This window comes from Ictalurus punctatus, chromosome 10 (assembly GCF_001660625.3).
Source record: "Ictalurus punctatus breed USDA103 chromosome 10, Coco_2.0, whole genome shotgun sequence".
Classification (NCBI taxonomy): Eukaryota; Metazoa; Chordata; class Actinopteri; order Siluriformes; family Ictaluridae; genus Ictalurus; species Ictalurus punctatus.
Genome location: NC_030425.2, coordinates 25699862 through 25727404, shown reverse-complemented (window position 1 = coordinate 25727404; position 27543 = coordinate 25699862). Strand labels below are relative to the sequence as shown.

The 27543-nt window shown below is 39.1% G+C and overlaps 2 protein-coding genes across 4 annotated transcripts; both read left to right on the top strand.

Annotated features, from left to right (window-relative positions):
• Window positions 1–35: 35 nt before the first annotated feature.
• On the top strand, window positions 36–17532 carry sult6b1 (sulfotransferase family, cytosolic, 6b, member 1). Of its 2 annotated transcripts, none has more exons than XM_017478380.3 (7): window positions 36–351; window positions 12099–12205; window positions 14871–14960; window positions 15304–15430; window positions 15533–15627; window positions 16078–16234; window positions 17243–17532. In XM_017478380.3, the coding sequence occupies exons 1-7, from the start codon at window positions 156–158 to the stop codon at window positions 17368–17370; spliced, it is 900 nt and encodes a 299-aa protein (XP_017333869.1). In that variant the 5' UTR covers window positions 36–155; the 3' UTR covers window positions 17371–17532. The 2 variants fall into 2 exon arrangements, with proteins under 2 accessions (XP_017333869.1, XP_017333868.1); XM_017478379.3 differs by lacking the exons at window positions 12099–12205; window positions 14871–14960; window positions 15304–15430; ... (1 more) ...; window positions 16078–16234; window positions 17243–17532 and adding exons at window positions 760–866; window positions 3701–3790; window positions 4118–4244; ... (1 more) ...; window positions 4710–4866; window positions 6343–8124 and having other exon boundaries at window positions 51–351.
• Window positions 17533–17658: 126 nt separating this feature from the next.
• On the top strand, window positions 17659–27444 carry LOC108271103 (zinc finger protein 143). 2 transcript variants are annotated; one of them, XM_017478376.3, is made up of 16 exons: window positions 17659–19103; window positions 20165–20265; window positions 20356–20433; window positions 20540–20623; window positions 20722–20850; window positions 21862–22055; window positions 22141–22200; window positions 22272–22385; window positions 22466–22541; window positions 24122–24247; window positions 24347–24526; window positions 24625–24849; window positions 25376–25497; window positions 25606–25728; window positions 25864–25968; window positions 27204–27444. In XM_017478376.3, exons 2-16 carry the CDS (start codon window positions 20172–20174, stop codon window positions 27285–27287), a joined length of 1794 nt encoding a protein of 597 aa, XP_017333865.1. In that variant the 5' UTR covers window positions 17659–19103; window positions 20165–20171; the 3' UTR covers window positions 27288–27444. The 2 variants fall into 2 exon arrangements, with proteins under 2 accessions (XP_017333865.1, XP_017333864.1); XM_017478375.3 differs by having other exon boundaries at window positions 25373–25497.
• Window positions 27445–27543: the final 99 nt, after the last annotated feature.

Here is a 27543-nt window from a genome sequence, read left to right as displayed (position 1 = left end):
CGATCCCTTCCTTCACACGCATGCAAGCACTCACACACACACGCACACACTCACACACACACACACACACATACACACACATACATATACTTCCTCTCACACCACTCTACAGGCAGCAGCAGCAGAGATCCCGTGCCTGAAGCAGCAGGAACAAGATGTCTGCTCCAACTTTTGCAGCAAACATAAAGTCCAACATGGAGCGGGGCATGGAAATGAAGGATGAGGAGAAGCTTTACAAGCGAGACGGGATCCTCTACTCCACGATCATGAGCCCACCGGAGAACCTAGATGCCCTTAAGGACCTGGAGGCCAGGGAGGATGATGTCATGCTGGTAGCATACCCCAAATGTGGTGAGTAAGACCTGATTTAAGATCAAATATATCACAGCTGTTGCTTTTTTTTCTTTCTTCTCAGCTGTTCCTGCAGCACTATGAAAGCAGAGTGAGTCTCTTAGTCCGTGCTGGAACGTGAGGAAAAGAGGTATGGCAAATATCAGGTTTCAGAGTGCATAACAACTCCCAGATCTGTAATTTTGAGTAAAGTCCAGTGTGAAGCAATACTAAACCCTGTGTTGCAGTTAGGTGAAAAGTTCCCGGGTTTCCAGGATGTTGCATAACAGTCCGAGTTATGTGCATGTGTGTGTACTTTGGTCATCACTGCTGCTTAATCACTGTTTACTTTTCAAGTACAAAAAAGAAAAAAGAATGACTTAATTCAACCACAAACAGAGTAATCTCTGAGCTCTGATTCTGTTCCAGGCTGTAACTGGATGGTAGGAGTGTTGAGGAAAATTATGACTACATGTGGATACACTCTCTCTGAAAGGCCCCCTCTGATCGAGTTCCACTCTCCAGACGCACAGAAGGTCTGTACTGCTCCAGAAGCCTCAAAGCATTCTGGGGTTAAGGGGACAAAACATCCCTTAGATACAGAAAGATTTTGTCCATCCATCCATCCATCTTCTACCGCTTACTCCTTCTTCAGTGTCGTGGGGGAACCTGGAGCCTATCCCAGGGAGCATCGGGCACAAAGCGGGGTACACCCTGGACAGGGTAGAAAGCTTTTGTGTTCTCCTTAATTACTATTCCACTGTGAGAAACCAACTGTTATGCTGCTTTCAAACTTGTCTTTTTTTTAGAGCACTTTTTGTGCTGATATTTAAAAAAAAAATCTCAACCATAACATCTTTCTTACCATTCCTAGCTAGTAATCGCTAACTTACTAGCCTAGGATAAATTATGATAAGGCTTTTGGAACACCAGTTCCTAGCTTGCTATCTAGATTAGATTTATAATATATCTATTTTTTTTTTTTTTTTAAAAAAGGAAATAAATATTTGTTTAACACTAAAGATGAGCTTTGGAAATTTTCAAACTGGAAATGCATCTATGTCTTTTGTCATCCTGAATAGCTAGCAGGCTAGTTAACTGCTTGTAAACTAGCTTGTGTGTCACAGGTTGACATTTTTTAACAGCAGCCAAACTTGTCAAAATACATCACAAGAACAACAACAAAATATGCTGTTTATCAATAACTAACTACTAGGAGAATTAGCTAGTAGCTTCTGTGGCAACGATTTTCCAGTTACGATGTCATCCTCTTAAAATCGCCATATTTGTTTTGATTGAAAATTGATTTAAACAACCAAATCTATGGTCGACTACTTAAAGAGGATTTTCAAAGTCCAAGTTTGGAGTAGGGTTGTCACGATACCATATACATGCCTTACAATACTATAGCAGGTGAAGTATCATGATACCACGCAATACTGTGTTAATTCATTATTCCATACTGTATGAGTCAAATTTACAGAAATACATAGATATAAATGACAACAGACAAACCACATTTCCACTTTATTAATGAGAATGAAGAACTGGTGATTGGAAAAACTCAAGCACAATCAAACAGTTGACAAGCAACTAATTCAGTGTGCCACAAATTTAATATATTGTTCCCTAGAGAAATGAAATCATAAAAATTGAAATTGCCCTCAGAGTACTAACAATGAACACGTCATTAGGAATAAATAACAATTAAACAATGAACTCCAAACAAATTATAAAATTGTGGATGTTAGCTTGCTTAGTATCAAACAAAGCTAATTTTATTATTTTCACATATCAGTTAGCATAATGTTAGCTCACTTATTAGCAAACATGCTAATTTTAGTATTTGCACGCATCGGTTACCATAATGTTAGCTCAGACAACAGCAAACAGGAAATCTTTAAAGATTACGGTTAAAGAATTTAGGTTAAATGAAGTGTCACTATCCTTTGTGTATTCTGCAAAAGCAGTGAAATGAAACATTTTAGTGGAAGTAGTACTAACTGCTGCACATACAACATTACTTATGGTACTACCGTTTAAAAAAGTACAGTGGCATCGGCGGTATTTTGAAGCTTTAGTATAGCGATACCTCCATAATACCGGTATACCGTGTAACCATAGTTTGGAGATCAGGATTACTGTAAAAGAAATAAATATAAGAAAAAGAGGAATTGGTTTAGCTCAGAAGCTAAGGAAGTTGTTTGCCTTTACTGTGGCAGAAAATCAGTCAGCTGTTTAAAGTTTCGTGACTTGAAAGAAGATGTAGTCACAGTTAAAACAATTATTAAATACACGAGCTGTTCGTGGGCACACGTGTATGTAGTGTATGAATGGGTGTGTGAATGTGTATGTGATTGTGCCCTGCGATGGATTGGCACCCTGTCCAGGGTGTACCCCGCCTTGTGCCCGATGCTTCCTGGGATAGGCTCCAGGTTCCCCCGTGACCCTGAAGAAGGATAAGCGCTATAGAACATGGATGGATGGATGGACAAGCTGTTCGTTTTAAGTTCTATTCCAACCTTGGAATATCGGTAATGAAATATTGTCTATTCAACACACCAAATGTCGCTTTTTCTCTACATTTGTTTTTCCTGAGAACCTTGCAAACTGATGACTTAAGCGCTAGCTAAAAATGCTTGTGTAACATCTAGCCTGGACCAACAATTGAGTGAGTTATGAGCTGTGTGTATCCAGGATTACTATTCTTTGTGTGACCTTGCCTTGTTTATTCTCGTCTCCGCCTTTTGCCTTGCCCTCTGGTTTTGTTAACATCTCTGATTCCTGGGGTCTCATATATCAAAGTGTGTGCAAAACAAATCCTAACTTTGTGCACACACATGAATTTGCCCGTACACACAAGAAAATTGGTATTTATCACACGTGCACACACACATCTGTACACAATGGCCATTGATAAATCCCATACATTCTACTGTAATTTGATGTGCTCATAAAAACCCACTGACTTCGGGACAACTGAACCGGAAGTGCTAAAATGCTAACTCATTTCTGGGTTTTAGGACTCATTCCTGCACCACTCTATATATACACACATAAATCTCATTCAATGCTTTAAAAACATGCGTGGGCACAGTTTTCAATGCATAAAAACATGCATAGACCTTTACTCTACTTCCACAAGCCTTGTGTGACAGCTTGACTTCACTTTGCAAGTTGTGCTGTGTCCAATGATATGTTAATTCTGCAAAGCACCCTGCATTTTGGTTGCTTCCCACAGGATTACATGTAAAACATGTGCAGGTGCCAAGAATGAAAGCAGCCTTGTAGCTTTTTTCCTCTACTCTCAGGGATAAAGTGGTACCAAATTGTTTGACTTTCATTTTTTTTTCAATGTTTGTCTTTGCAGAATGCAGCCCAGATGCCATCCCGGCGTTTTTTTGCAACTCATTTGCATCCTGATTACATCCCTGTTTCATTTAAGACCAATAAAACAAAGGTCAGTGTGAGAGCACTTTGCAGCTTGTGACAGATCACATGACACCGGTTTCACTCTGGCATTGTTATGCTAATAGCAGTTCCACCCAATATTAAATCCTTAAGTCTCAGCTTATTATAAAAGCACACTATTTTACTATCATGAATTATTCAGTAACTACACAGAAACTAATATGCATATGAGGTTATATCAGTGATGAATCAGCCATGTAATAGACCCTATGGTTAGTTTTCAGATAATTTAAGCAATTCAGTTCCAGGGACCCGGGTAATGCCGTGTCTTGGATTTTGTATATTTTCTTCACCTTCACCCCCAAAATGTTTTCAGATGTTGGTGGTGTTTCGAAACCCCAAAGACACCGTCGTCTCTTATTACCATTTCATGAACAAAAACCCAGTGTTGCCCAAAGCCGAGTCCTGGGATAAATTCTTCTCTGACTTCATGTCCGGTGAAGGTGAGATAAATGCTTTAGAGCTCCTGAGTTCAATCATACTGTTTACTTTTTTAAAGATAACTGAGTATAGACGTCTCACACTGACCCCATTTTCTCACACAGTGGGCTGGGGTTCATATTTTGACCATGCCCTGGCCTGGGAGAAACACATGGATGACCCTAATGTGTTGATTGTGACTTATGAGGAGTTAAAGGAGGTAAAATAAAAGTATATATGTCTTGATCCAAGCTGGCCATTCTTATGTTTTAGCATATCAGGTGAAAAATAATTTGTGTTCAAAATTCAATTCAATATTATTATACATATATGAAGTTCAGAGTTCACGAGTTCATATTTTCCTTATTCAATATATGTAATGTGCCTGGACTTTAAAGTAATAATGAACTACTCATATTTATCACCTGTAGCAGCAAATAATACGGAAATGCTTTACTACAACAGCACTGTTTTTGAACTTTTATCAGAACCTGAATGAGGGTGTAAAGAAAATCACAGACTTCTTCAGCTTCCGTCTGACAGATGAACAGGTCATGGTGATTGCCGGAGAGAGCACATTCAGTGCCATGCAGTCAAGCTCTATATCTTCTCATGGAAAGTTTGGCAACGTCTTTTTCCGAAAAGGTAATTAAGCTGAGCATTAATGGTGGGTTTGGGGATGGGTTCATCTACAGGGTCTTGGTTCTTCTTGCAAATTAGTGACACCCACAAAACATCCTAACAGACAAACCTCACAGAGAGCTGAAAACATCAGTTGTGAAAGCCTACAGCTGGTAGGCAAGAAAACATGATTCAATGTGCAACAGTAAAGCACTGGGAGACAGCCAGGAATCAAGAGAGCAAAATTCTGGGTGGGAGGGATGGTATATTCTCCCATGTCTCTCCCAGCGACACTAACCATTCGTAGATGTCTGTGAGATCATGTATGTGGAAGAGGGTGAACAGCGCATTTCTTCAAGTGTGTTACTCTGCCTTGTGATGAAGCAGTTCAAATAGATGTATAGGTTGGCTTCGCATGTTTTATAGGAAGCAGATGTTGGCCCCACCCTCCTCATGCTGTTAACGTGTTATCTAGTGGGTGGGAATTGGCAAGACCAAATTAGGGAGAAAATAGAAATAGAACATTTGATTGAAACAAACTAAAAGCCATATTAAGTTGATGTTTGGGGTGGTCCAGTATGGAGGAACTGTCATGATGATCTTTTATGAACATAATCATAGTGCATTTATTATACAAAACAATGCTATTTGACACACGCATAAATATTTGGACATTGGCAAAGTTTTTTAAAAAATGTTTTAGTTGTCTACTACAGTATATTGGAGTTAGTGAATGGTCAAGTTGTACCAGAATGATGGAAAGAGAAGAGTATGGAGAAGGAAAGGAACTGCTCATGATCCCAAGCATAACACCTCATCTTATGGTGTTGATGTGTACGGCTGCCAAACCCACTGGATTGGAACTTCAAAAATAACCAAGGACTTTTTTTTAAGGCAAAGAAGTGGAATATTCTGCAGTGACCAAGTCAATCACCTGACCTGAATCCAATTGATCATGAATTTCATTTGCTGAAGGCAAAATGCCCCAAGAACAAGCAGGAACTGAATCCAGCTGCAGTAAAGTTCTGGCAGAGCATCATCAGGGAGGAGACTTGATTGTAATTGACTGCAAAGAATTTGCAACCAACTATTAGAAATGACAGTTTAATTTTTATGATTGTTTTATGTTTGTCCAATTACATTTGGTCCCTTAAAAAGAAGGAGGCCAGTTATAAAAATTGCTGTATTATTTAATTTCAGCTCCATCATACTGTGGTAGACAGCTAAAATAACTTTGTACAATTATCTCTAGATAAGTACTTTGTACTTATCTACCTGACTGTATATAAATAAATATTTCAGGGGGGTTTGAATCTGAAATACCCCTTAGCTACGCCTCTGTGAAAGGCTGCTTCGTGACATCATTTATTCAAATAAAGTGGTACTAGTAAAACGGGTTCTTGGTATATTACCAGTGCAGAATCAACGACCGGGTATCCAGGTATCCAGAAGCAAAGACCAGGTCTCCAAATGTTAATCTTTGCTAATTCTGTTTAACAGGTGAGGTAGGAGACTGGAAGAACCACTTCAGCGAGGCTCAGAGTAAGCAGATGGATGAAGAGTTCAAGAAGAAACTATCAGGAACCAAACTGGCAGCCAAACTTAAATACGAGCAGTACTGTCAGTGATCTGAAATAATAAACACTCTGAAATCACAACAGTGATTTTTAGGCATAAATAATTAACACATTGTACTTTGAGCTCACATACAGTATATTAATTAATTTAAACTCCAATATACTGTGGTAGATAGCTAAAATGACAATAACTCAATAGCTTGCACATTGACTTAGGACGGTCACTGTCCTAATCTTTATGTACCTGACTGTGTATAAGATGGTTATCACATCTGGAACACTCCAATGCTATATATACACCATTATCCTGATTTTTATTGTTGCTTCTTCCAGTCCAACATGGCTGACAGTGACAGATGCAGCACGTCTCAGGCATTTCTGTCTACATTTTCTACAGAAATACTCAACTCAAATAAAAAAAGACTGCAGCAGAGAAGTTCATTTTTTCTAAATAAGACATTGAAATAATAATAATAGTATTTGTTAAAAATATTAAATATATTGGCACTGCACAGACAATGAAATGTAGTGTTAATTAAATGTAGTATTATATAAATATATCTTCTTTTTTTTTTTTTTTTAATCATTTTGGGTACTTACTTTTTTTTTTAAAGCCCCATTTTACTTTTACTTGATGCCTGCTAATTTAAATTTTTAATATAGGTGATATATAATTTGCATACCATTTTCTTATTAGTAAAATAATCTAAATTATGTATATGTGTTATAATAAGTTTAGTAAAGTAAAAGTACAATAAAGAATCACACACTGATTTTGGTAATTAACTGAAGAATATGAGCGAACATTAATTAACAATAGCTAACGATAGATGATAGCTGTGGTAATATAAACTAGTTTGTATGATACATAACTTAACTGTCTGTCATGATACAAATTAGCTAAAGAAACACAGAATGTAGCTGATGACAGACAGATGTTTGTAGATATACTGTATGTGGAAATCACACACATTTCAGATATGAGCAAAGGTTTTTTCCACGATATACTGTGAACAATATGTGACAAGTGTGAAAAATAAAACCACATGCCATACCTGTGAAAAATTAACTTCAAAATATAATAAATGTGGTAGTTTTAGGTTATTGCTAGAGATGGCACAGTACCACTTTTTCTTTTCTGATACCAACACTGAAACCCATTTGATGTTGTATTCTGTATCAATCCTAACAAATGAAAACCCAGTCAAGTCTCTTTCATCTACTGAAAATCTATACCTTTCATACCAAAAGCCAAAAGCCAACACGAACAATAAAGGGTTAACTTTGATTTGTCAGATCACATTTTGCTCACAGCTGATTGGTCCAATTTAAGTTTGAGTTCTTACCCAGAATAAAACGTGAATAAAGGTTAGCCATTGAGCATAAGTTACCATGGTGATGAAACCCAGTAAAAACCAATCCACCTTGTTGAGACCGAAAAACCAGAGGTTTGCTCAAACTAATCTCAAACTTACCTGGGTAGCCACCGAAAGCGGCTTCGTGAAACAGGCCTCAAGAGTAGATGTTCAGAGCTATTTACTCTTTAAACAATCAATCCAACAGGACACGTCTGGGTAACAAGGAACACCTGTCGCATGTTCCAATATTTTTGCTTGCCTACAAATTGCATGATCTAATACCAAATGTGCCACACCGTTTAACACATCTACATATAAATACCATGTAATAAAAGCTGATATTCGAACCTCTCTTCTCATATTCATCTTTTGATCTCAAACCCAGATATCCTCAGGCTACAGAAGAAAAAACAACGAATTGGCCTTGCCATTCCTATAGTTTCAGAGGGTACTGTATATTGTGTTTTTAAAGATCAGCTTTTTTAATGTGGTGAATAAAAATGATGAGATTTTCCTTTTAAAATGTGAGTTTAAAGTCAAAAGTATTAAGTAAAAAGAAAAGCTCATAAGCAGTTACTTGAACTTTACAGTACATTCAAGTACAATATCAATATAAAAAGTCCATTAAAATGTGCATGCACACAAGAAACTTTTTTTTTTTGCGTATCAGAAGCATTAAGCTGTCTAAGTGTAACTTAAAAGAATGTGAGAAATTAGGTCTCATGCATGCACGTTACTTTTTATTTTGGTGTAGTATCTCTGGAATGTGGAGGACCTACACGAGTTGCAACTTCCATGACCTCTGGCACTGAGTCAACCTTGGGTCAATTTGTAATCCAAACCAGCTTCCTTTTACCTTCTACACCACTGATTAAACTTTATGTGCATTACTAGACAGAATGTAAAGAGCTGTAGACACACCCACATCTATTGTGTTGAAATTTCTGTTACCGTCATATGACACAGCAATAACCCAGAAGAAACAAACACACTGTGGTAAAGATTACACGCAATTACCTGAATGAGTGAGTTGTATAAGCATGTGTGGGTGGACGTGATGATGAAAGCAAGCTGGAACGTGGTCATGCAGGTGTCAGTGAGAAGGAGAAACGATCTTAATAGACTTAAAGCAACATTAAATAATGTTAAGACATAAACCAGCTTATCAATATGATGCCTTTATCTCATGCACCATCACTATCTTAATAAAATGTCCAGTGTTTAGTTCAAGAAATACTCTATCTGTTTTTCAGCTTAATCTCTACCTACTGTAGCTGTAGTGTATGTTCAATTTCCATGAACAAGAAATTTATTATGTTTCTCAGTACAGAGAAGGGGGGAAAAAAAACTCTGTTTACGTACGGATATTGAGCTTGTTGATAAGGGTTTACAGTACACAGTTGAGTAATGTAAAATTCAAAATTATAGCCATTATACTGGAATAATACAACATGTCAGGAAGAGTTACACTAAAACTGTTATTATAAACTCTTAACGTTTCAACACTAAAGCAATACATTACAGAGTACAGTAGTTCTGTTCACTTTACCCTTTCCTGAAGGGTTTGTTGCATTCATACGCCTCACACATCACACATCTACACTGGTTATATTGGCGTCTATTGGCAGTACCACAAACTCTCCCCCTGAAAAAAAAATAGGTCATTCTTTTTAAAGGATGCATTTTACAGATGCAGAGCTTCATTTGCACACGAAGATTAATTTATACATTTACTGATGGACTTCAACAGCTTTAAGGGAGTAAACTGGTTTTTATTGTGCTGCTCTCACTACAAGCAAATGCATTTAAATTCTTGGCTGTGGTAATCACACATGTAGTATGGATAGGATAAAAGTATTAAATAAAGTATTCCTTTAATATAATAGGGTACAGTTTGTGCTTAATAATCCATCCATCCATCTTCTATAACGCTTATCCTTTTCAGGGTCATGGGGAAACCTGAAGCCTATCCCAAGGAATATCAGGCACAAGGTGGGGTACACCCTAGACAGGGTGCCAATCCATCGCAGGGCACACAATCACCTAAACATTCACACACTACGGACACTTTAGACATGCCAATCAGCCTTCCATGCATGTCTTTGGACTGGGGGAGGAAACCGGAGTACCCGGAGGAAACCCCCGCAGCACAGGGAGAACATGCAAACTCCGCACACACAAGGCCACGGTGGGAATCAAACCCCCGACCCTGGAGGTGAAAGTGCTAACCACTAAGCCACCATGCACCCTATGTGCTTAATAATGTATAATGTATAAAAAATATTATATGACACTTTCAGCTTACATTAACAAGTGGCAATGAAAATATAATAATAATAATAATAATAATAATAATAATAATAATAATAATAATAAGAGGAATAAGAAAAATAATAATAACAATTATTATTATTATTAGTAGTAGTAGTAGTAGTAGTAGTAGTAGTATTTTTATTTAATTAATTTATTTTGTTTTATTATTATTAGTACCTAATTAGTGCCTGGACGCCTTACAATGCATACTGCATCTGAAAACCATGTAGTCATGATTCTAAGATCTATGAATAGGTAACACCCAAACAACTCTCTCTCACGCGAGCCCTTCCTACACACGCACGCACACACACAGTCACACGCACGCACACACACACACACACACACGCACGCACGCACACACACACGCACACACATTTCCTCTCACTCAACTGTTGCATGTTTTTTTGCCTTCTTCTCAGCTGTTTCTGCAACTCTAAAAAGTCTCATTCAGTGCTGCAATGTAAGCAGGGCCGATCAATGCATTAGGCATCCCAGGAAGCCCCCTAGGGCATCATCCCACCGAATCCGATTAACATTTCCAAGCCACATTTCACGTTCCTCACGTCTCTTATTACCCTAGAAAAGTTTGTCAAATTGGTTTGTTGGCGCCCCCTAGTGCCGATAAGCGGCAGTGTATGCAAGGCTGTATTAGGCCTAAATGCACCACCACACTCATCATTGGTGGGGTTTTTCTGGGTTTCCAAAAACATTTTTTAAAGTACATCACCATTGGTGTGACTGTGAAGTGTGTGTGTGTGTGTGTGTGTGTGTGTGTGTGTGTGTGTGTGTGTGTGCAAGTGTCAGTGATGATGATTTAGTTTTTTTTTATGCCATTATGGACAATAATGATCATGGCATAATTTTTGCTTCTGATGTATTAATGGCAGTAGCAATCAGGATTGTTAGTTGAAATGCAAAATGAAGCGAAAGAAACCATCGGGAGCTCAATTTCGAAAAAAGAAAGAAAAAAAAGCAGCAAAGAGTGAAAAAAACAAAACAAAAGTAAGTATGGACTTAAATTTGTGCCAAAACTAAAGAAATAAATATACCATTACGCAAACAAACACAATCTTCTTTGCAAAGGAAAACTCAACTCTCAAACAAACAGAAAGCAATTTCCTCACAAATGTGTCGGCTCAGATTTTCTCACAAATGCGTCGGCGCAGATTTTCTCAGAAATGCTTCGGCGCAAATTTTCTCACAAATGCATCGACTTGATTTTCTCACAAATGCAGCCAAGAAACTTCCTCTTCCAAACCAACAAATGGTGCTATCGGTCAGTTTACACTAGTCTCCCACGAGAAGCATTATAACATGCATTACATTACATCGCAGTGTTTTAGTATTTGTGAGAAAATCGCTTTCTGTTTGTTTGAGAGTCGAGTTTTCCTTTGCAAAGCAGATTGTGTTTGTTTGTGAAATTGTATATTATTTGTTTAATTTTGCCACATATTTAACTCAATAAGTAAGCTTATTACATTTTCTATATCATTTGTCATTTTTGTGGTGTTAAATTATTTAGATAATGGATTTACAATGAAGACCGTGATTGGTTGGTTAATGGTTAAGCACACCACAGACTGATTTTTGCTTCCATAATAAGATGCTGTTATAGATGTGCAGTATCTGAATGTTATAATTCACTATAACATGTCATGTTATGTTCAGTCGACGAAGTGGGCTAGGCACTGAATGTAAGGAAAAGGGTTATAAATGATAAAAGGATAAGGATCAAGTTACATGGTACAGGCCATAGTTTGGAGTTCCATTGTGAAGCAATTTTAGCAGTACTAAAATTTTAGCTTGCAGTGTTGCACTTAACTGAAAAGTTCCCAGGAAGTTGTGTAACCCTCACAGTGACATGCATGTGTTCGTTCTTTGTGTCAACACAGCTGATTAATCACTGTTTACGTCTCATGTACACACACAAAAAAGAAAATGAAAGACTTAATACCAACTGCAAACAGAGTAATCTCTGAGCTCTGTTTTTTTTTTTTTGTTCCAGGCTGTAACTGGATGGTGGGAGTGTTGAGGAAAATTATGACTACATGTGGATACACTATCCCTGACAGGCCCCCTCTGATCGAGTTCCACTCTCCAGATGCACAGAAGGTCTTGTATTGTTCCAGATTCCTCAAAGCATTCTGAGGCTAAGGGGACAAAACATCCCTTAGATACAGGATGCTTTTGTGTTCTGTTTATTTAGTATATAAAAGTGGGAAAACTGATATGTGGCTGCTTTCCCTATTTTTTGGAGCATCTTTTGTGCTGATATGAAAAAAACAACTGCATTCAATGTGCACTCTGTAACCATGACAAGACTCTTATTGTTACATAACGAGACTTGGACAGGAAGTAAGCGCAGGAGGGAAGTCTTTATTTGACACTTAAGCAGAGGACAAGGAACAGAAACACTAATCGAACTAAGGCCTGAACACTCCTTAAACTAATACATGAAGGTTCTTTAATCCAAGACATGAACCCTCCTTCAACTAAGACATGAACTTTCCTTAAATTAAGACTTGAACATTCCTTAAACTAAGGTAGGAAACACTCATCTAACTTAGGCATGGCATGAACACTCTTAACTGAGGCATGGCATGAACACTCTTAACTGAGGCATGGCATGAACACTCTTAACTGAGGCATGGCATGAACACTCTTAACTGAGGCATGGCATGAACACTTAACTATGGCATGACATGAACACACAACTATGGCATGACATGAATACTCAACTATGGCATGGCATATACACTCAACTATCGCATGGCATAAACACACAACTAGGGCATGACATGAACACTCAACTATGGCATGGCATGAACACTCAACTTGGTTGGCTTGGTGTTGCTTTTCTGCAACTCTTTAGCTTTGTCTCTCTTAGTCCAGTCCCGATTCGTGTGGGTAGATTCCGTTTAGTTCAGGTTAATGCCACCCGACGTGTGCAGCAACACGAGGCGTTTAAATGACTAACATGATTAATCTAAACCAAAGACACCTGGGTTAAATCAAGGACATCCTCAAATAGAAAGTAGAACTCGGGCAGGAAGCGAATGAAAACAAAGAGTCACGTGAGCCGCATAGCAACCGCGCTGCAGTGCCATCTGCTGGCAGTGGTGTAACAGAACCCCCCTCCAAAGGTGCCGCTCCCGGAGCGCCAAAAAACACCCCTCCAATGAGGTCCGGGGCCGCAGTGAAAGCTGACACTCGCTGCCATGATGGGGCTGGAATGCTGGGCGCCACCCACGATGGGGCTGGAACGCTGGGCGGGACTGGATTGACTGGACCTAGACTGGAACTTGGAGGGACTGGACCTGGACTGGAACTTGGAGGGACTGGACCTTCTGATTGGCTGTCCTGGCCGTCCTGATTGGCTTGAGTGTGGTTGAGCTGAGCTGTACAATGAGGTTGTGGTTGATTGAGGGACAGGCTGGGATGATGAGAAGCTCAGATTTTGCCAGGTTGAGCTTAAGGTGGTGTTCCCTCATCTAGACTGAGATGTACGACAGGCAAGCAGAGATACGTGCAGAGACAGATGGATCGTCAGGCTGGAAGGACAAACAGAGCTGGGTGTCATCAGCATAGCAGTGGTTTGAGAAGCCATGAGACTCAATCACCTGCCCCAGAGATGTAGTGTAGATAGAAAAGAGCAGTGGACCCAGAACTGACCCCTGTGGAACGCCAGTTGTGAGTTTTGAATTTCAGAAATACCTCCTCTCCATGATACGTTGAAGGATCTGTCTGAGAGATAGGATTCCACCCAGCGCAGAACCATTCTGGTGATGCCCAGGCTGGAGAGAGTTGACAAGAGGATCTGATGGTTCACAGTGTCGAAAGCAGCAGAGAGGTTGAGTAGGATGAGGACAGATGATCTGGAAGTTGCTCTTGCTAGTTGTAAGGCTTCAGTGATGGAAAGCAGAGCAGTCTCCGTGGAGTGATTGCTCTTGAAGCCAGGCTGCTTGGTGTCCAGGAGGTTGTTCTGTGTGAGAAAATTGGAGAGTTGATTAAAAATGGCTGTTTCAAGAGTTTCGGAAATAAAAAGGAGGAGGGAAACAGGTCTGTAGTTGTCAACCGCAGCAGGGTTAAGTGATGGTTTTTGAAGCAGTGGGGTAACCTGGGCCTGCTTAAATGAGATAGGGTATGTGCCAGTAGAGAGAGAGATGTGTTAAAGATGTGTGTGAGTGCAGGTAATAGTGTGGGAGAGATGGACTGAAGAATTTTTCTTAGTGTTTACGTTCTAGTTTATTAAGTTCTGATAATCCTGATTTCTAGTGTGTCTACTCCTCATGTTTGTCCCTTAAGTCTGTGTTGTCTTCAATAAAGAAGTTATATATGTACATCCGCCATCATGAGCTCTCTGAGGTCTCCCTTGTGACAGGTAGTGAGAGCATAATATTGAACATTTCTCTCGCTACGTTTTTATGATTATTATGTATTTAATTTTTTTTTTTTACAATATTTGCCCTAACTTGCTCTTTATACTGGATTAATTATTATCAGTAATGAATCTGAAATAAAGATTGGTTTAAATGTTGAAAATGAGGAGGTTGTTTGCCTTTATTGTCACTTTGGAGGCTGAAAATCCAGACTATTTGAGTGGCTTGTGTGACTTAAAAATTTTAAATGCATGTTTTGTTTATGTTTATATTCCAACGTTGGAATATTGGCAGTCAAATATTTACTTTTCAACATCTCCTTACATTCTCTCACTAACCAGACTCATTTTTCCACCAGCACTTTGTCCTCCATGTTAGTTTTTCTTTTTCCTTTGCAGATTGCAGCCGAGACGCCATCGAGGCGGTTGTTTGCGACTCATTTGCACCCTGATGACATCCCTGTTTCATTTACGACCAATAAAACAAAGGTCAGTGTGAGCGAACTTTGGAGCATGTGACAGATTACATGACTCCTCTTTCACTGTGGCGTTGTAATGGAGGCTCCACCTAACATTCAACCCTTAAGTCTCATCTTATTATTCAGTGAATCGCCTCAAAGCACATGATAACATGAATTATTCAGTAACTACTCTGAAACTAATATACATACGCCTTTACGTGAGTGGAAAAAATAGTTTTAAGTGCATGCTTACTTTAAGATCAATATACTTCAAAAAATAAATCAAGCACTTTAGTTCAGTCAGGGACTCATGGAAATGCTGTTTCATAGATTTATTAGATTTTCTTTACCTTAACCAAAAATGTTTTCAGATGTTGGTGGTGTTTCGAAATCCCAAAGACACCGTCGTCTCTTATTACCATTTCATGAACAACAACCCAGTGCTGCCCAAAGCTGAGTCCTGGGATAAATTCTTCTCTGACTTCATGTCCGGTGAAGGTGAGATAAATTCTCTAGTGCTCCTGAGTTCAATCATGCTGTTTACTTTTTTAAAGATAATTGAATATAGATGTCTCACACTGACCCCATTTTCTCACACAGTGGGCTGGGGTTCATATTTTGACCACGCCCTAGCCTGGGAGAAACACATGGACGACCCTAATGTATTGATTATGACCTATGAGGAACTAAAAGAGGTAAAAAAAATTTTTAAAAAAAAAACTGTCTATGCTTGTGTTTTAGCCTATCAGGTGATAATTAATTATCATACTTACACCAGGCTTTTTCAGTGATCTGAAGCTGGAGTGTAAATGAGCAGTTTACTAGCGGGCAGTGGTGGGTCAACGGTTAAGGTGCTGGGTTACTGATCTGAATGTCAGGGGGTCAAGCCCCAGCTTGATGGCTGTTTGGCCCTTGAGCAAGGCCCTTAAGCCTGTTTGCTTCAGGGGTGCTGTATCATGGTTGACCTTCCACTCTGACCTCAGCTTCCTAACAAGCTGGGATATCTCACTGTGCTGTAAACAAATAAAGGCTTCTTATTATAATAATGGACTTGTCTCATTTGACCATCTATAGCATTAAATAATACAAAAAACCCTTTCTACAATAACACTACTTAAAAAATTTTTTTTTAAAACCTTTCTCAGAACCTGCTTGAAGGTGTAAAGAAAATCACAGCCTTCTTCAGCTTCCCTCTGACGGATGAACAGGTCAAGGTGATTGCCGGAGAGAGCACATTCAGTGCCATGCAGTCGAGCTCCAAAACGTCTCATGGAAAATTTGCCAGCATCATTTTCCGAAAAGGTAATTAAGCTGAGCATTAATGACGAGTTTGCATGTGTTTTGCATGTGTTTGCAGAATTACTGCTAACAGTAATTCTGCTTCATCACACCAACCCATTGTTGATTGTTTTCCTACAACAGCATGAACCAAACATCTTATTCTGTAACTATCTGCTTTATAAATTAGTCAAATCTGACTCATGGTGTAGGTCATAGTTCTTGTACTGGACCATGCTTCTTCCTGACCAGATTTTATTATTTCATCCTTACATGTTTATTTTGATAAATATCCGCTCTAAATTGCTAAACACGTTCACAGCTCAGTTGATTTACATTTACTGACACCCACAAATTTATGAAAGAGTGCCTCCTAAGTGCCTCCTAAGTAAATCTTCTAGTAATCCAGTTGAAACATTGCAATGTGTCAGCTACCACAGACACACTACATTTTCCTCCTTTTATAGGGTGCCATTACTTTCAATCAACATAAATACTCCCAACAGAAAAGCATTCTCCCTAGCAAGAGAATCAAGAGAACAAAATTGGCCATGCTCACTTGGTAGGAGGGACACCATACTCTCTCTCCGCTATCAATCACAGCTACACTCATAAATCACAGGTGTCTGTGAGCTTATGTAGGCAGAAGAGGGCAGATAGCGCTTTCATCCGTGTATGTGTGTTATGTTGTCCTGTGATGTAGCATGAGCAGCAGTTTGAAAAAGACATGTAGTGTGGCTTCACGTGTCTCAGAGGAAGCATGTATTTGCCCCACCCTTCCTGTGTCAGTGCGTTCAGTTGTGGATGGGAAATGGCAATTGGGTGTTTAAATGTGATTAACCAAACAAAACAAAAGAGAAATGTTCATTTGACATTTGGAACCGTTAAATATGGTGAAATACCCGCTTCGCTATACCTCTGGGTTACCGGTACCGTATAAATATTTCTTTGTCACAATTTATTACCAATATAGCATCAACTGACGACCCGATATCCACATTTTAATGTTTGCTCATTCTGTCTGTTTAACAGGTGAGGTAGGAGACTGGAAGAACCACTTCAGTGAGGCTCAGAGTAAACAGATGGATGAAGAGTTCAAGAAGAAACTATCAGGAACCAAACTAGGAGCCAAGCTTAAATATGAGCAGTACTGTCAGTAGTCTGAAATATTCAACACTGGGGAAAAAGGACTATTTTTTTTAACATATTTTTTTAACAGTGATTTAGCATAAATAATTATTACTTGGTTACTAATTATGTTTACAAAATATGAATCTTTATTACTGCTAATTAAAGGCTTTACCACTAGATGGTGCAGCAGCTCATGGCTCATGTTCATCTCTTCTTCTTAGATGCTGTCACTCAAAAAAATAAGAAAAAATACTCTCCCCACAAATACAGTTTGTTTACAGTTCACAGCACATTCATACTCCGTTTCAGAGTAGCCTGAGAATATTTATTATTACAAAAACCCAGAGCTATAAATTAATGTCATCATGGAGAGCCTTCCTCTTTCTGTCTCCATTCTCAAGAATGAAAAAATAAATGGATTGTGTAAAAATCGCACAGAAAAATGAATTGGGTAAAAATCAAGTGAAAAACGGATTGGGAAAAATCATATGAAAAATGAATTGTGTAAAATCACACATGAAAATAAATTAATCATGTAAAAATAAATGAATTGTGTAAAAATCACGTGGAAATAAATAAATTGTGTCAAATTACGTGAAAAACGGATTGTGAAAAATCACGTGAAAATGAATTGTGAAAATCACACATGAAAATAAATTATCCATCCATCCATCCATCCATCCATTCTACCGCTTACTCCTTCTTCAGGGTCGCGGGGGAACCCGGAGCCTATCCCAGGGAGCATCGGGCACAAGGCAGGGTACACCCTGGACAGGGTGCTAGTCCATCGAAGGGCACACTCACATACACACTCACACACCCATTCATACACTACAGACACTTTAGACACGCCAATCAGCCTACCATGCATGAGGCGAACGTGCTAACAAAAATAAATTAATCATGTAAAAATTAATGAATTGTGTAAAAATCACATGAAAATAAATGAATAGTGTAAAAATAAATGTATAATTAAAACATATAAATACAAATTTTAAATATTCCGATATGACAAATTTGAATGACCGAGGAGGTTGTGGCTGGAATTTGGACTTTATTTGGAATTATTAAAAAAATAAATAAATAAATAAAAACTAACTTCAAAAGCTCAAACTAACTTCAAGCTAGATTTAAGTTAGTTACTAAATAGTTGGTAGTAGTCACTAAATATGCACTTTCAGCTAGGAATTTTCTTTCTTACTTTAACATCAACTAAAAAGTCTGATATCATGAAAATGTTTGCAAATTTGAGCGAACGAGAACAGTGTGGTTGAAATTTGCTTCATTTCATACGAATAAAGTCGTAAGTAAAAGTACAAACGCAAACTCCGCCACCAAAACTCTGACCTTAACCTCCATAACTACTCTTATAAGACAGTGAGAAAGGAAGGTTCAACTTAAGAATTAGATTAACAATTTATCTAATTTATACGAGGGAAAAAGAGGAAAAGAAATGTGCTTCTTTTTTTTGTGGTAACAGTTTGGGGAAGAACCATATATGAGTGTGATAGTTAGGTGTTTATTGTTTTATTTACTTATGTATATTGTCCACTGGGCGTGCTTGTCCTCCGTGTATATAGGGGGCGCTGTGTGACTCTTGAAGCGGTTAATAAGGCGCTATTAGGTGTCAAAAAGAAGAAGTACAGTGTTTTTCCACCCTGGTGCACGAGAGGTGGATTAATCCGAGAAACATTAGGAGCTAGAATTTGGAGCTGGATAATTTCACACATGCGTCCTGCAGTAGAGAAATATACCGTTAAAGGTTCGCATGAAATATGTTTAGGTGTTGTAGTTTTTGGTCAGAATATGGATTAAATTGGGGAGTTGTAGCTAACTGCTGTAAGCTCCTGAGCTGACCGCAAACTCCAGGTTTTGTCAGTAAAGTGCACATCAGTAACTATAGTAATGTTTTCACTGAGCTGCGGTTTAGTAGAGAAGTGATGTGGATGTAGATGTGGATGTAGATGTAGATGTGGATGTAGATGTGGATGTAGATGTGGATGAAGCCGGTACACAGTGAGGACCTGCGCTCAGTGTTAGCTAGCTCTTAAAGTGTTTACAGCAACAATTTACTATCTGTCTGATTCTGTCCATCTGTCTGTCTCTCTCTTTATCTGTCCATCTCCATCCATCTGTCTGTCTGTATATCTATCTATCGATCTATCTGTGTCTGTATCTGCCCATCTCTATCCATCTGTCTCTGTATATCTATCTATCGATCTAGCTGTGTCTGTCTCTGTATTTATCCATCCATCCATCCATCTGTCTGTATATCGATCTGTCTGTGCGTATGTCTGTCTATCTATCTGTCTATCTATCTATCTGTCTGTATGCCTGTCTGTTTGTCTCGATCTATCAATCTATATTTCTGTCTCTGTATCTATTCAGATATCCATCTCTGTCCATCAGTCTGTCTCTCTCTCTCTCTCTCTCTCTCTCTCTCTCTCTCTCTCTCTCTCTCTCTCTCTCTGTCTGTCTATCTGTCTGTCTGTCTGTCTGTCTCATCTATCCGTGACTGTCTATCTGTCTTATCGATCTATCTAGCTATTTGTCTCCATTTGTTTATCTATCCATGTCTGTCTGTCTGTCCATCTGTCGGTCTGTCTGTTTGTCTATCTGTCTGTCCGTCAGTCTCTATCTATCTATATATCTATCCATCCATCCATCCATCTATCTAATGATAGTGCAGCTCAACAATATTGCAGTTGATTGTTTAATGATTTAAGCATACTAATTGAAATGTATCTGTCTCTATATACTATACACTTCAATTATACCCTCTCTCTCACTCTCTCTCTCTCTCTCTCTCTCTCTCTGTCTCAGTGGGACTATGCTGCTGGCTACAGTGAACCAGGGTGGAGCAGAATTCCCACATGGGCGAGGTGATGCTCAGAACTTCACTCTGTGCCTCGGTGACATTTCAGGTCAGTAGTGAACCTTCAGGACGTTTATTCTGACCGAGTTCTGTGGCTGTGCTTTGACCTCATCAAGGCTTTTTGCTGCTTATTTCACAGACGATCAGTACGCGGATAGCTTAGAGGCTGTGACTCTCTCAGACGGCTCGACTGCATATATTCAGCATAATACTCCAGGTACTGAAGCTTGGTCAGCTTTAGGTAGCACCACTGAAGTCAGACACTCAGTAAAATGAACTAGAAAGTGTGTTTTAAATCCATAATGTTTTTCTCTTTGCCTAAGATGGGAGTGTACTGGAGGGGCAGGTCATCCAACTGGATGATGGTACTACTGCTTACATTCAGCATATTTCTGTACAGAATGGAGGTATGTGTGTAACACATGCTTTAAGATTTGTGTCTAAATCTGTAGTTGTTTAGCATCATTTCCTAATGCTCATACATTTCCTTCCTCCTTGTTCCTAGATGGGCCCAATGGATGGTCAGGTTCTGCTACGAGTGACGTCATGGAAGGTGAGAGCCTGAATCTGGAGGCTGGACAGGCCGTGCAACTGGAGGATGGAAGCACTGCTTACTTACATCAAATACCAAAAGGTATTTCTCAGAGCCAGAATGTTCTTAGACGCCGAGTCAGACATTTCCTAGACAGTCAGAATTTTCCTCAGTAGTGAGTCAGAATTTTCCTCAGCAGTGAGTCAGAATTTTCCCAGGCTCTGAGTCAGAATTTTCCTCAGCAGTGGGTCAGAATTTTCCCAGGCTCTGAGTCAGAATTTTCCTCAGCAGTGGGTCAGAATTTTCCCAGGCTCTGAGTCAGAATTTTTATAAACGCAGAATTGAGTCAGAATTGTAGATGCCATGTCTGAATTTTCCTAGGCACCTGAAACAGAGTTTTCCTAGATGTTGAGTCAGAATTTACCTCGCCGCTGCGTCAGAATTTTCTCTACACTGTGTCAGAATTTTCCTAGAGGCCGAGTTAGACTTTTTGCAACACTGAGTCAGAATTTTTCTTGACCCTGAGTCAGAGATCCCAGATTCCCAGATGCTGAGTTTGAATTTTCCTAAACACAGAGTCAGAGTCTTCTTGGTGCTGAGTGAGAATTATCCTACATACTGAGTCTGAGTTTTCCTTGACGTCTAGTCAGAATGTTCCTTGACGGTGAATCAGAATTTTCGTTGTTGAGTCCGATTTTATTTTTAAAAAAACAACATTTTTATCAACCTTGAGTCAGAATTTTTCCAAATGCTGAGTCCAAATTTTCCTTGAAATGGAGTAAAAAAATTTCTACGCGCTGAGTTTGAATTTCCTACATGGCAAGTCAGAATTTTTTTTGAGGCTCAGAGTCAGAATTGTCCTTGATGCAGATGCTGAGTCAGAATTTTCAAGACAGAAGTTTCCTTGAGAGTGAACTTTCCTCCACACTGATTCTGAATGTTGTGAGATCCTGAGTCAGACTTTTCCTATACAGAGTGAAAAAATTTTATTAGACGGCGATTCAGAAATTTCAGAAGTGCAAAAGTCTCACAGTGAAACTTAGCAGAAGAAGACAACGAGCAGACAAACTGTTTTTAATTATCGCAACGGCGTGATCTGTGTCCCGTTTTCAGAGGTGTATGATTCCCCTGCACTCCAGGCAGTACAGCTAGAGGACGGCTCCACCGCCTTCATTCAGCATGCGCTGCAGATGTCGCAGCCAGATACGATTCTGGCCATCCAGGAAAGTGACACAGTGTCTGATCTGTCTCTCGAGGGAATCGCAGACCCTGGGACTGTCACTGTGCTGGAACAGTACACCGCTAAGGTAACAATTAACACATGAATGAAAATAATGAAATGAAAGAATGAATCTCTCAGTGATGTACTCAAATGTGTCTTTGTCTTTACAGATAAAAGAAATGAAACCTTATGCAAGCACTGGCTTACTCACAAATGAAAATGTTGTACAGGTATGTGAAGTTATTTTTTTTAAATATGATATGTAAACATGTTGTTTATATAAAACCTTGTCTTTCTTTAGATTGTTTTTCCGAGTCAGGATGGCCATCGCAGTGTACAGCAGCCTGAGGAGAAATCGTTTCAGTGCAGCTATGAAGGATGTGGCAAACTTTACACCACAGCATATCACCTCAAGGTGTGTGTGTGTGTGTGTATGTTTGTGTCGTTCTTTAATAAATAACACATTTGAACCAAAGTCTACTTGTGTTTCATCAGGTACATGGAAGAGTACACACAGGTGACAAGCCTTACTGCTGTGACAAACCTGGCTGTGAAAAAAAGTTTGCAACAGGTAATAACATGCAATTTTTAGGAACGTATATCCCCAGAAGTATATTCCCATTGATATTTTACATTTTATTAGTACACCTGGGTGACTAGGAACAGGAAATTGTTCCACCATGACTTTCTGTTTCACAGGGGTATAAAAATGAGGTAATACATAGGCCAACTTCCCTTGATCATTCATAACAATGGCTAAGAGCAAGGAATATAGCTGTTATGTGCAGCAAAAGGTTGTTGAGCTTCACAAAATGGGAAATGGCTATAAGAAAATGGCACAAGCATTGAAAATGTCCATTTCCACCATCAGGACAATAATTAAGAAGTTCCAGTCAACTGGAAATGTTATGAATCGACCTGGAATTGCACGTGTGTCTATATTGTCTCAACGCACTGTGAAGAGGATGGTTCGAGTGGTTAAAAAATCTCCAAGGATCACAGCTGGAGAATTGTAGAAGTTAGTTGCGTCTTGGGGTCAGAAAGTCTCCAAAACTAGTACCGAAGTACTAAAACCGAAGTCACCTACATCACCACAAGTTGTTTGGAAGGATTTCAAGAAGAAAGCCTCTACTCTCATCCAAAAGCAAACTCAAGCATCTTCAGTTTGCCAGACACTACTGGAACTTCAAATGGGATCGGGTTCTATGGTCAGATGAAACCAAAATAGAGCTTTTTGGCAATAAACACCAGAGGTGGTTTTGGTACACAGAGAGAGGTAGCCATATGGAAAAGTACCTCATGCCCACGGTTAAATATGGTGGTGGCTGTTTTTCTGACAGGACCTGGACATTTTGTTAGGATACATGACATCATGGACTCTATCAATATCAACAGATATTAAATGAAAATTTGACTGCCTCTGCCAGAAAGCTTCAAATGGGCCTGTGTTGGATCTTCCAGCAGGACAATGATCATTGTCCTGACCACATGGTTTACTGACCACAAAATCAAGGTCCTGCCATAACCATCCCAGTCCGCTGACTTGAAAACCATAGAAAACCTGTGGGCTGAACTGAAGAGGAGAGTCCTCCAGCGTGATTTGAAGGAAATTTGAAGGATCTGGAGAGATTCTGTATGGAGGAATGGTCTCTGATCCCTTGCCATGTATTCTCCAACCTCATCAGACATTATAGGAGAAGACTCAGAGCTGTTATCTTGGCAAAGGGAGCTAGCACAAAGTATTGACTAAAAGGGTGCCAATAATTGTTGCATACGTATATTAACGAAGATATATTTTTTTGGATAAACCCGTGCTTTGTTTGCAATTGTTTGATATCCATGAGAGCAAAGAATGTTTGTGAATTTTTTTTTTTTTTTTTTTAAACAAACGATCTAAAGGTTAAACAATAAAGACACTTTTTCACAGCCTTCTTTGCTCATATTTACCAAGGGTGCCAATATTAGTGAAGGGCACTGTGTATATTATCAGAATCCGATCATTCCAGATGTGTTAAACATGTGCTGTGAAAATTATGTGTCATTATCAGTACATTAGCAGTTTCATTTCTATTACATTAATTATACATTAATAATAATCATGTTAAAATGACAGTACAGTATGGTCGAAGCTGTAAATATGGTGTTATTTAGGTCATGGCTTGAAAAGCCACACAAGGACACACACTGGTGAAAAACCCTACTGCTGCACAGAAGTGAACTGCAGAAAATCCTTCAAGAACTCAGGAGATCTCCAAAAGCACATCCGAATCCACACTGGTACGATTATCGCATTATAATTATAATATATTCTGGCGTGTGGTCTGTTTCTGATATTTATATTAGATTAATGAGTGTAGCTGAACTTGGACCTTTCAGGAGAAAAGCCCTTCCTTTGTCCGTATGAAGGCTGCGGGCGGTCTTTTAGGACCTCCAACATTTGCAAGGTGCACATGCGCACACACACCGGCGAGAAGCCGTACCACTGCTCCGAGCCAGGCTGCAACCGGGCCTTCGCCAGTGCGACCAATTACAAAAACCACACCAGGATCCACACTGGTATTCAAGCTTTTAGATTCAGATCTAAAAAACATACACCATTCTAATTCTCCCCATCAAAAAGCTTCAAATATTATTACCCGTTTTTTTGTCCTCAGGCGAAAGACCGTACGTTTGCACCATTCCTGGCTGTGACAAGCGTTTCACCGAGTACTCGAGTCTGTACAAGCATCAAGTGGTTCATACGCCCTGTAAACCCTACGAGTGCAGCCACTGTGGGAAAACCTACAAGCAGATCTCCACACTGGCCCTGCACAAGCGCACAGCACACAACGACTCTGAGCCCATCGAGGAAGAGCACGAGGACTTCGAGCCTCCTATAGGTCAGCAGTATTAAACTGAATTTGTATAATGTAGAACAGTTTTGACACCGCAACGCGGAAACACTTAAACAACTACTAACCCCATTTCCAGAAAAGTTGGGGTATTTTCTGAAATGCAATCTCTGCAACTGTTTGTCTAATAAGAGTTTTTTTTTATTATTATTATTGATTTGCAATGGCTGTCTTGATTAGCTAAATAACAGGGCCAGCATCAGCCAATCAGCTTTCACCAGTCGACAGGGCTAGCATTTAGCACTTGATGGTGCTTGGACCCCACAGATCGCAACTCGCAGCCATATTTTGGTCGGTTTCAAAGCACAGCCTGATGGGCGTTCAAAGTGCATGTAAAGGCGTTTAAATTACACAGAGATGAGATGGACACGATGATCGAGAGTCTGGCGTGACTTGTTCAAGATCAGTAAACAACCATCACGTAAATCCTGTATCTGTATGATAAACCTGTAACAGATTTCTAAGTAAGTTGTTGTGAAAATCACTCCATTTATTTACACTCTTCACCCAGAAGCCATCGACGATCCCTGCATGAACGGTACTTCGGCAGAGAGTGTTGCACCCTGCTCAGATACGACCTCTGACCTCACAGCGCAGGAGCAGGTCACCCTGGTCACACCAGATGACGCTCATCAGGTTTGAGTTTGTATTTATTAGTTGTTTATGTTTTAAGGTAGCTTTGCTGGTTAACTGTTACGTGAGGTTCGGGTTTGTCGCTAAAGACTGCGAAACCTGTCGTTACAGGCGGCTGGCAATACAATCACCATGGTAACGCAAGATGGCAACTTGCTCACCCTCCCAGCCAGTGAGTCTGTACTGACATCTGCTGAAGTCACCATGGTAACCGCTGATGGCACAGAGGGACAGGTGGGCGTGGTCATTCACACAAAGTAGTAGTAATAATGTTCATTATGAAGTGAAAATTGATTTCCATTTTTTGTCCTCCTGATTTTATATATTATTCTAATTACCTGCTGCGTCCGGTGTGTGTATTGTCTGCAGATGACCATTGTGTCACCAGCTTCTTTACAGACCAAACAGGAAGCAATGCTTCCACACTCAGTTACCCTTCTGGCCACTTCTAACGGAAAACAAGTTGCTGTTGAGGTAAGATTACTTCACTGTTTGCTGACACCATGCATTAATGTCGTCATAGTCCATTCCATGATAAGGAGCTTCTTTATCTCTCCTTTTTATTTATTTTTTTTAATATATATATATTTTATAACAGGTCATGAATTATCAAACGTTTAAGGCAAACCCCTACATGTGAATAGGGTCTTTTTCTTTTTAAAACAATACATATCACAGTTTTGCCACTGGATTGCTGATATGCTTACAGGTAGTTTTCATCCCCAACAAATGCATCTTTTTATATGCAAATGAGGGTGTTTTAAATATGCATAAATCTGCATACATTATAACATTGAGAAAATCTACTCTTTGGATGACATTAGAGTTAAAAAAAAAAATTCTGGAATGTCTTTTAATTTAATTATTATTTAACCAAGAAAGTACCGTGCACTGTTGAAGAAGAAAAAAACGAGCTTATTAACATTTTGAGAAATTCCTCAGTAATTTGCTTTTCAGTAGGGATAGGAATGAACTTGTACTTTCTGATAAATCGTCATGAGCTTTTTGGTTCTGAAAAAAACCCATCTTCTACATGTATTTTCACACTAGTAAATGTTGTTAATACGGTTAATAAAAGAAACTGCTATTATGTCATCATGATATTTAATATTTATAGCAGGAAACTTTTCAGGGATATATAACATCACGAGTTAGTGTGCAGCTTAACGTCTTGAACTTTCAGCTCAAGATTGGATTAAGAAACGGTGAAATAAAGAGTTTTTGTTGTTCTGTTGAGTTTTTTTGGACATTTTTTTTATTACTAAAACTTAAGAGAAGATGCGTTATAGATGTAATTTATCCAGACACCTTCTTTCTACATATAACGTCTTGTCTTGACATCAGTGAAGAGGACATTTTGTTTGTCCCTGCTTAAAGATTAATCATGATAACTTATTGAAGTTACAAGTATGATGTGATCATTGATGTATTTCTCACTTAACATTAGCACCTATTTAAGGTGTGAAGTGATTTTATTTAGAGTTGAAACAGAACAGTTTTTCAATTCACACGTAATCAAGGTCATCATTAAAGCTGTTGACCTTCTAAGGCCATCCTGGGGTTCAGAAGGTGTCCACAAAAACATGTTGAGTCATGTAGGAATTGTAAAGCGGTATAGTTGATATGTCTTCTGATTTCATTGTGGAGTTTTTTTGTTTGTTTGTTTTGTTATTTATTATCTTCAATTTGGGACGTGTTCTTCCATGCAGCTCTGTGATCAGTTGACGCTGGAGGAAGCTCTGAGAATCGCATCAACTATACAACAAGGATCCACGGCAGAGCTGGAACATTAATTAAAATACTACAGTTTGTGTGCTAATTTAGCTCAAATGTTAAACCGTGGGTTATTTCCTAGATCTTCCTGTTTACATTCATATTTTTGATAATGTATGTATGAAAGATCAGAAAGGCTGTGTGCTTTCAAATAAAGAACTGTATTAAACACGTGAATCCGTTGCTTCTGTCGCGCAAATATGCAGATCTATTTTCAGGTGGAAGTCTATTCAAAAGTAATGTTTTGTCAGATAACAGACTGATTAGATGAAGAGA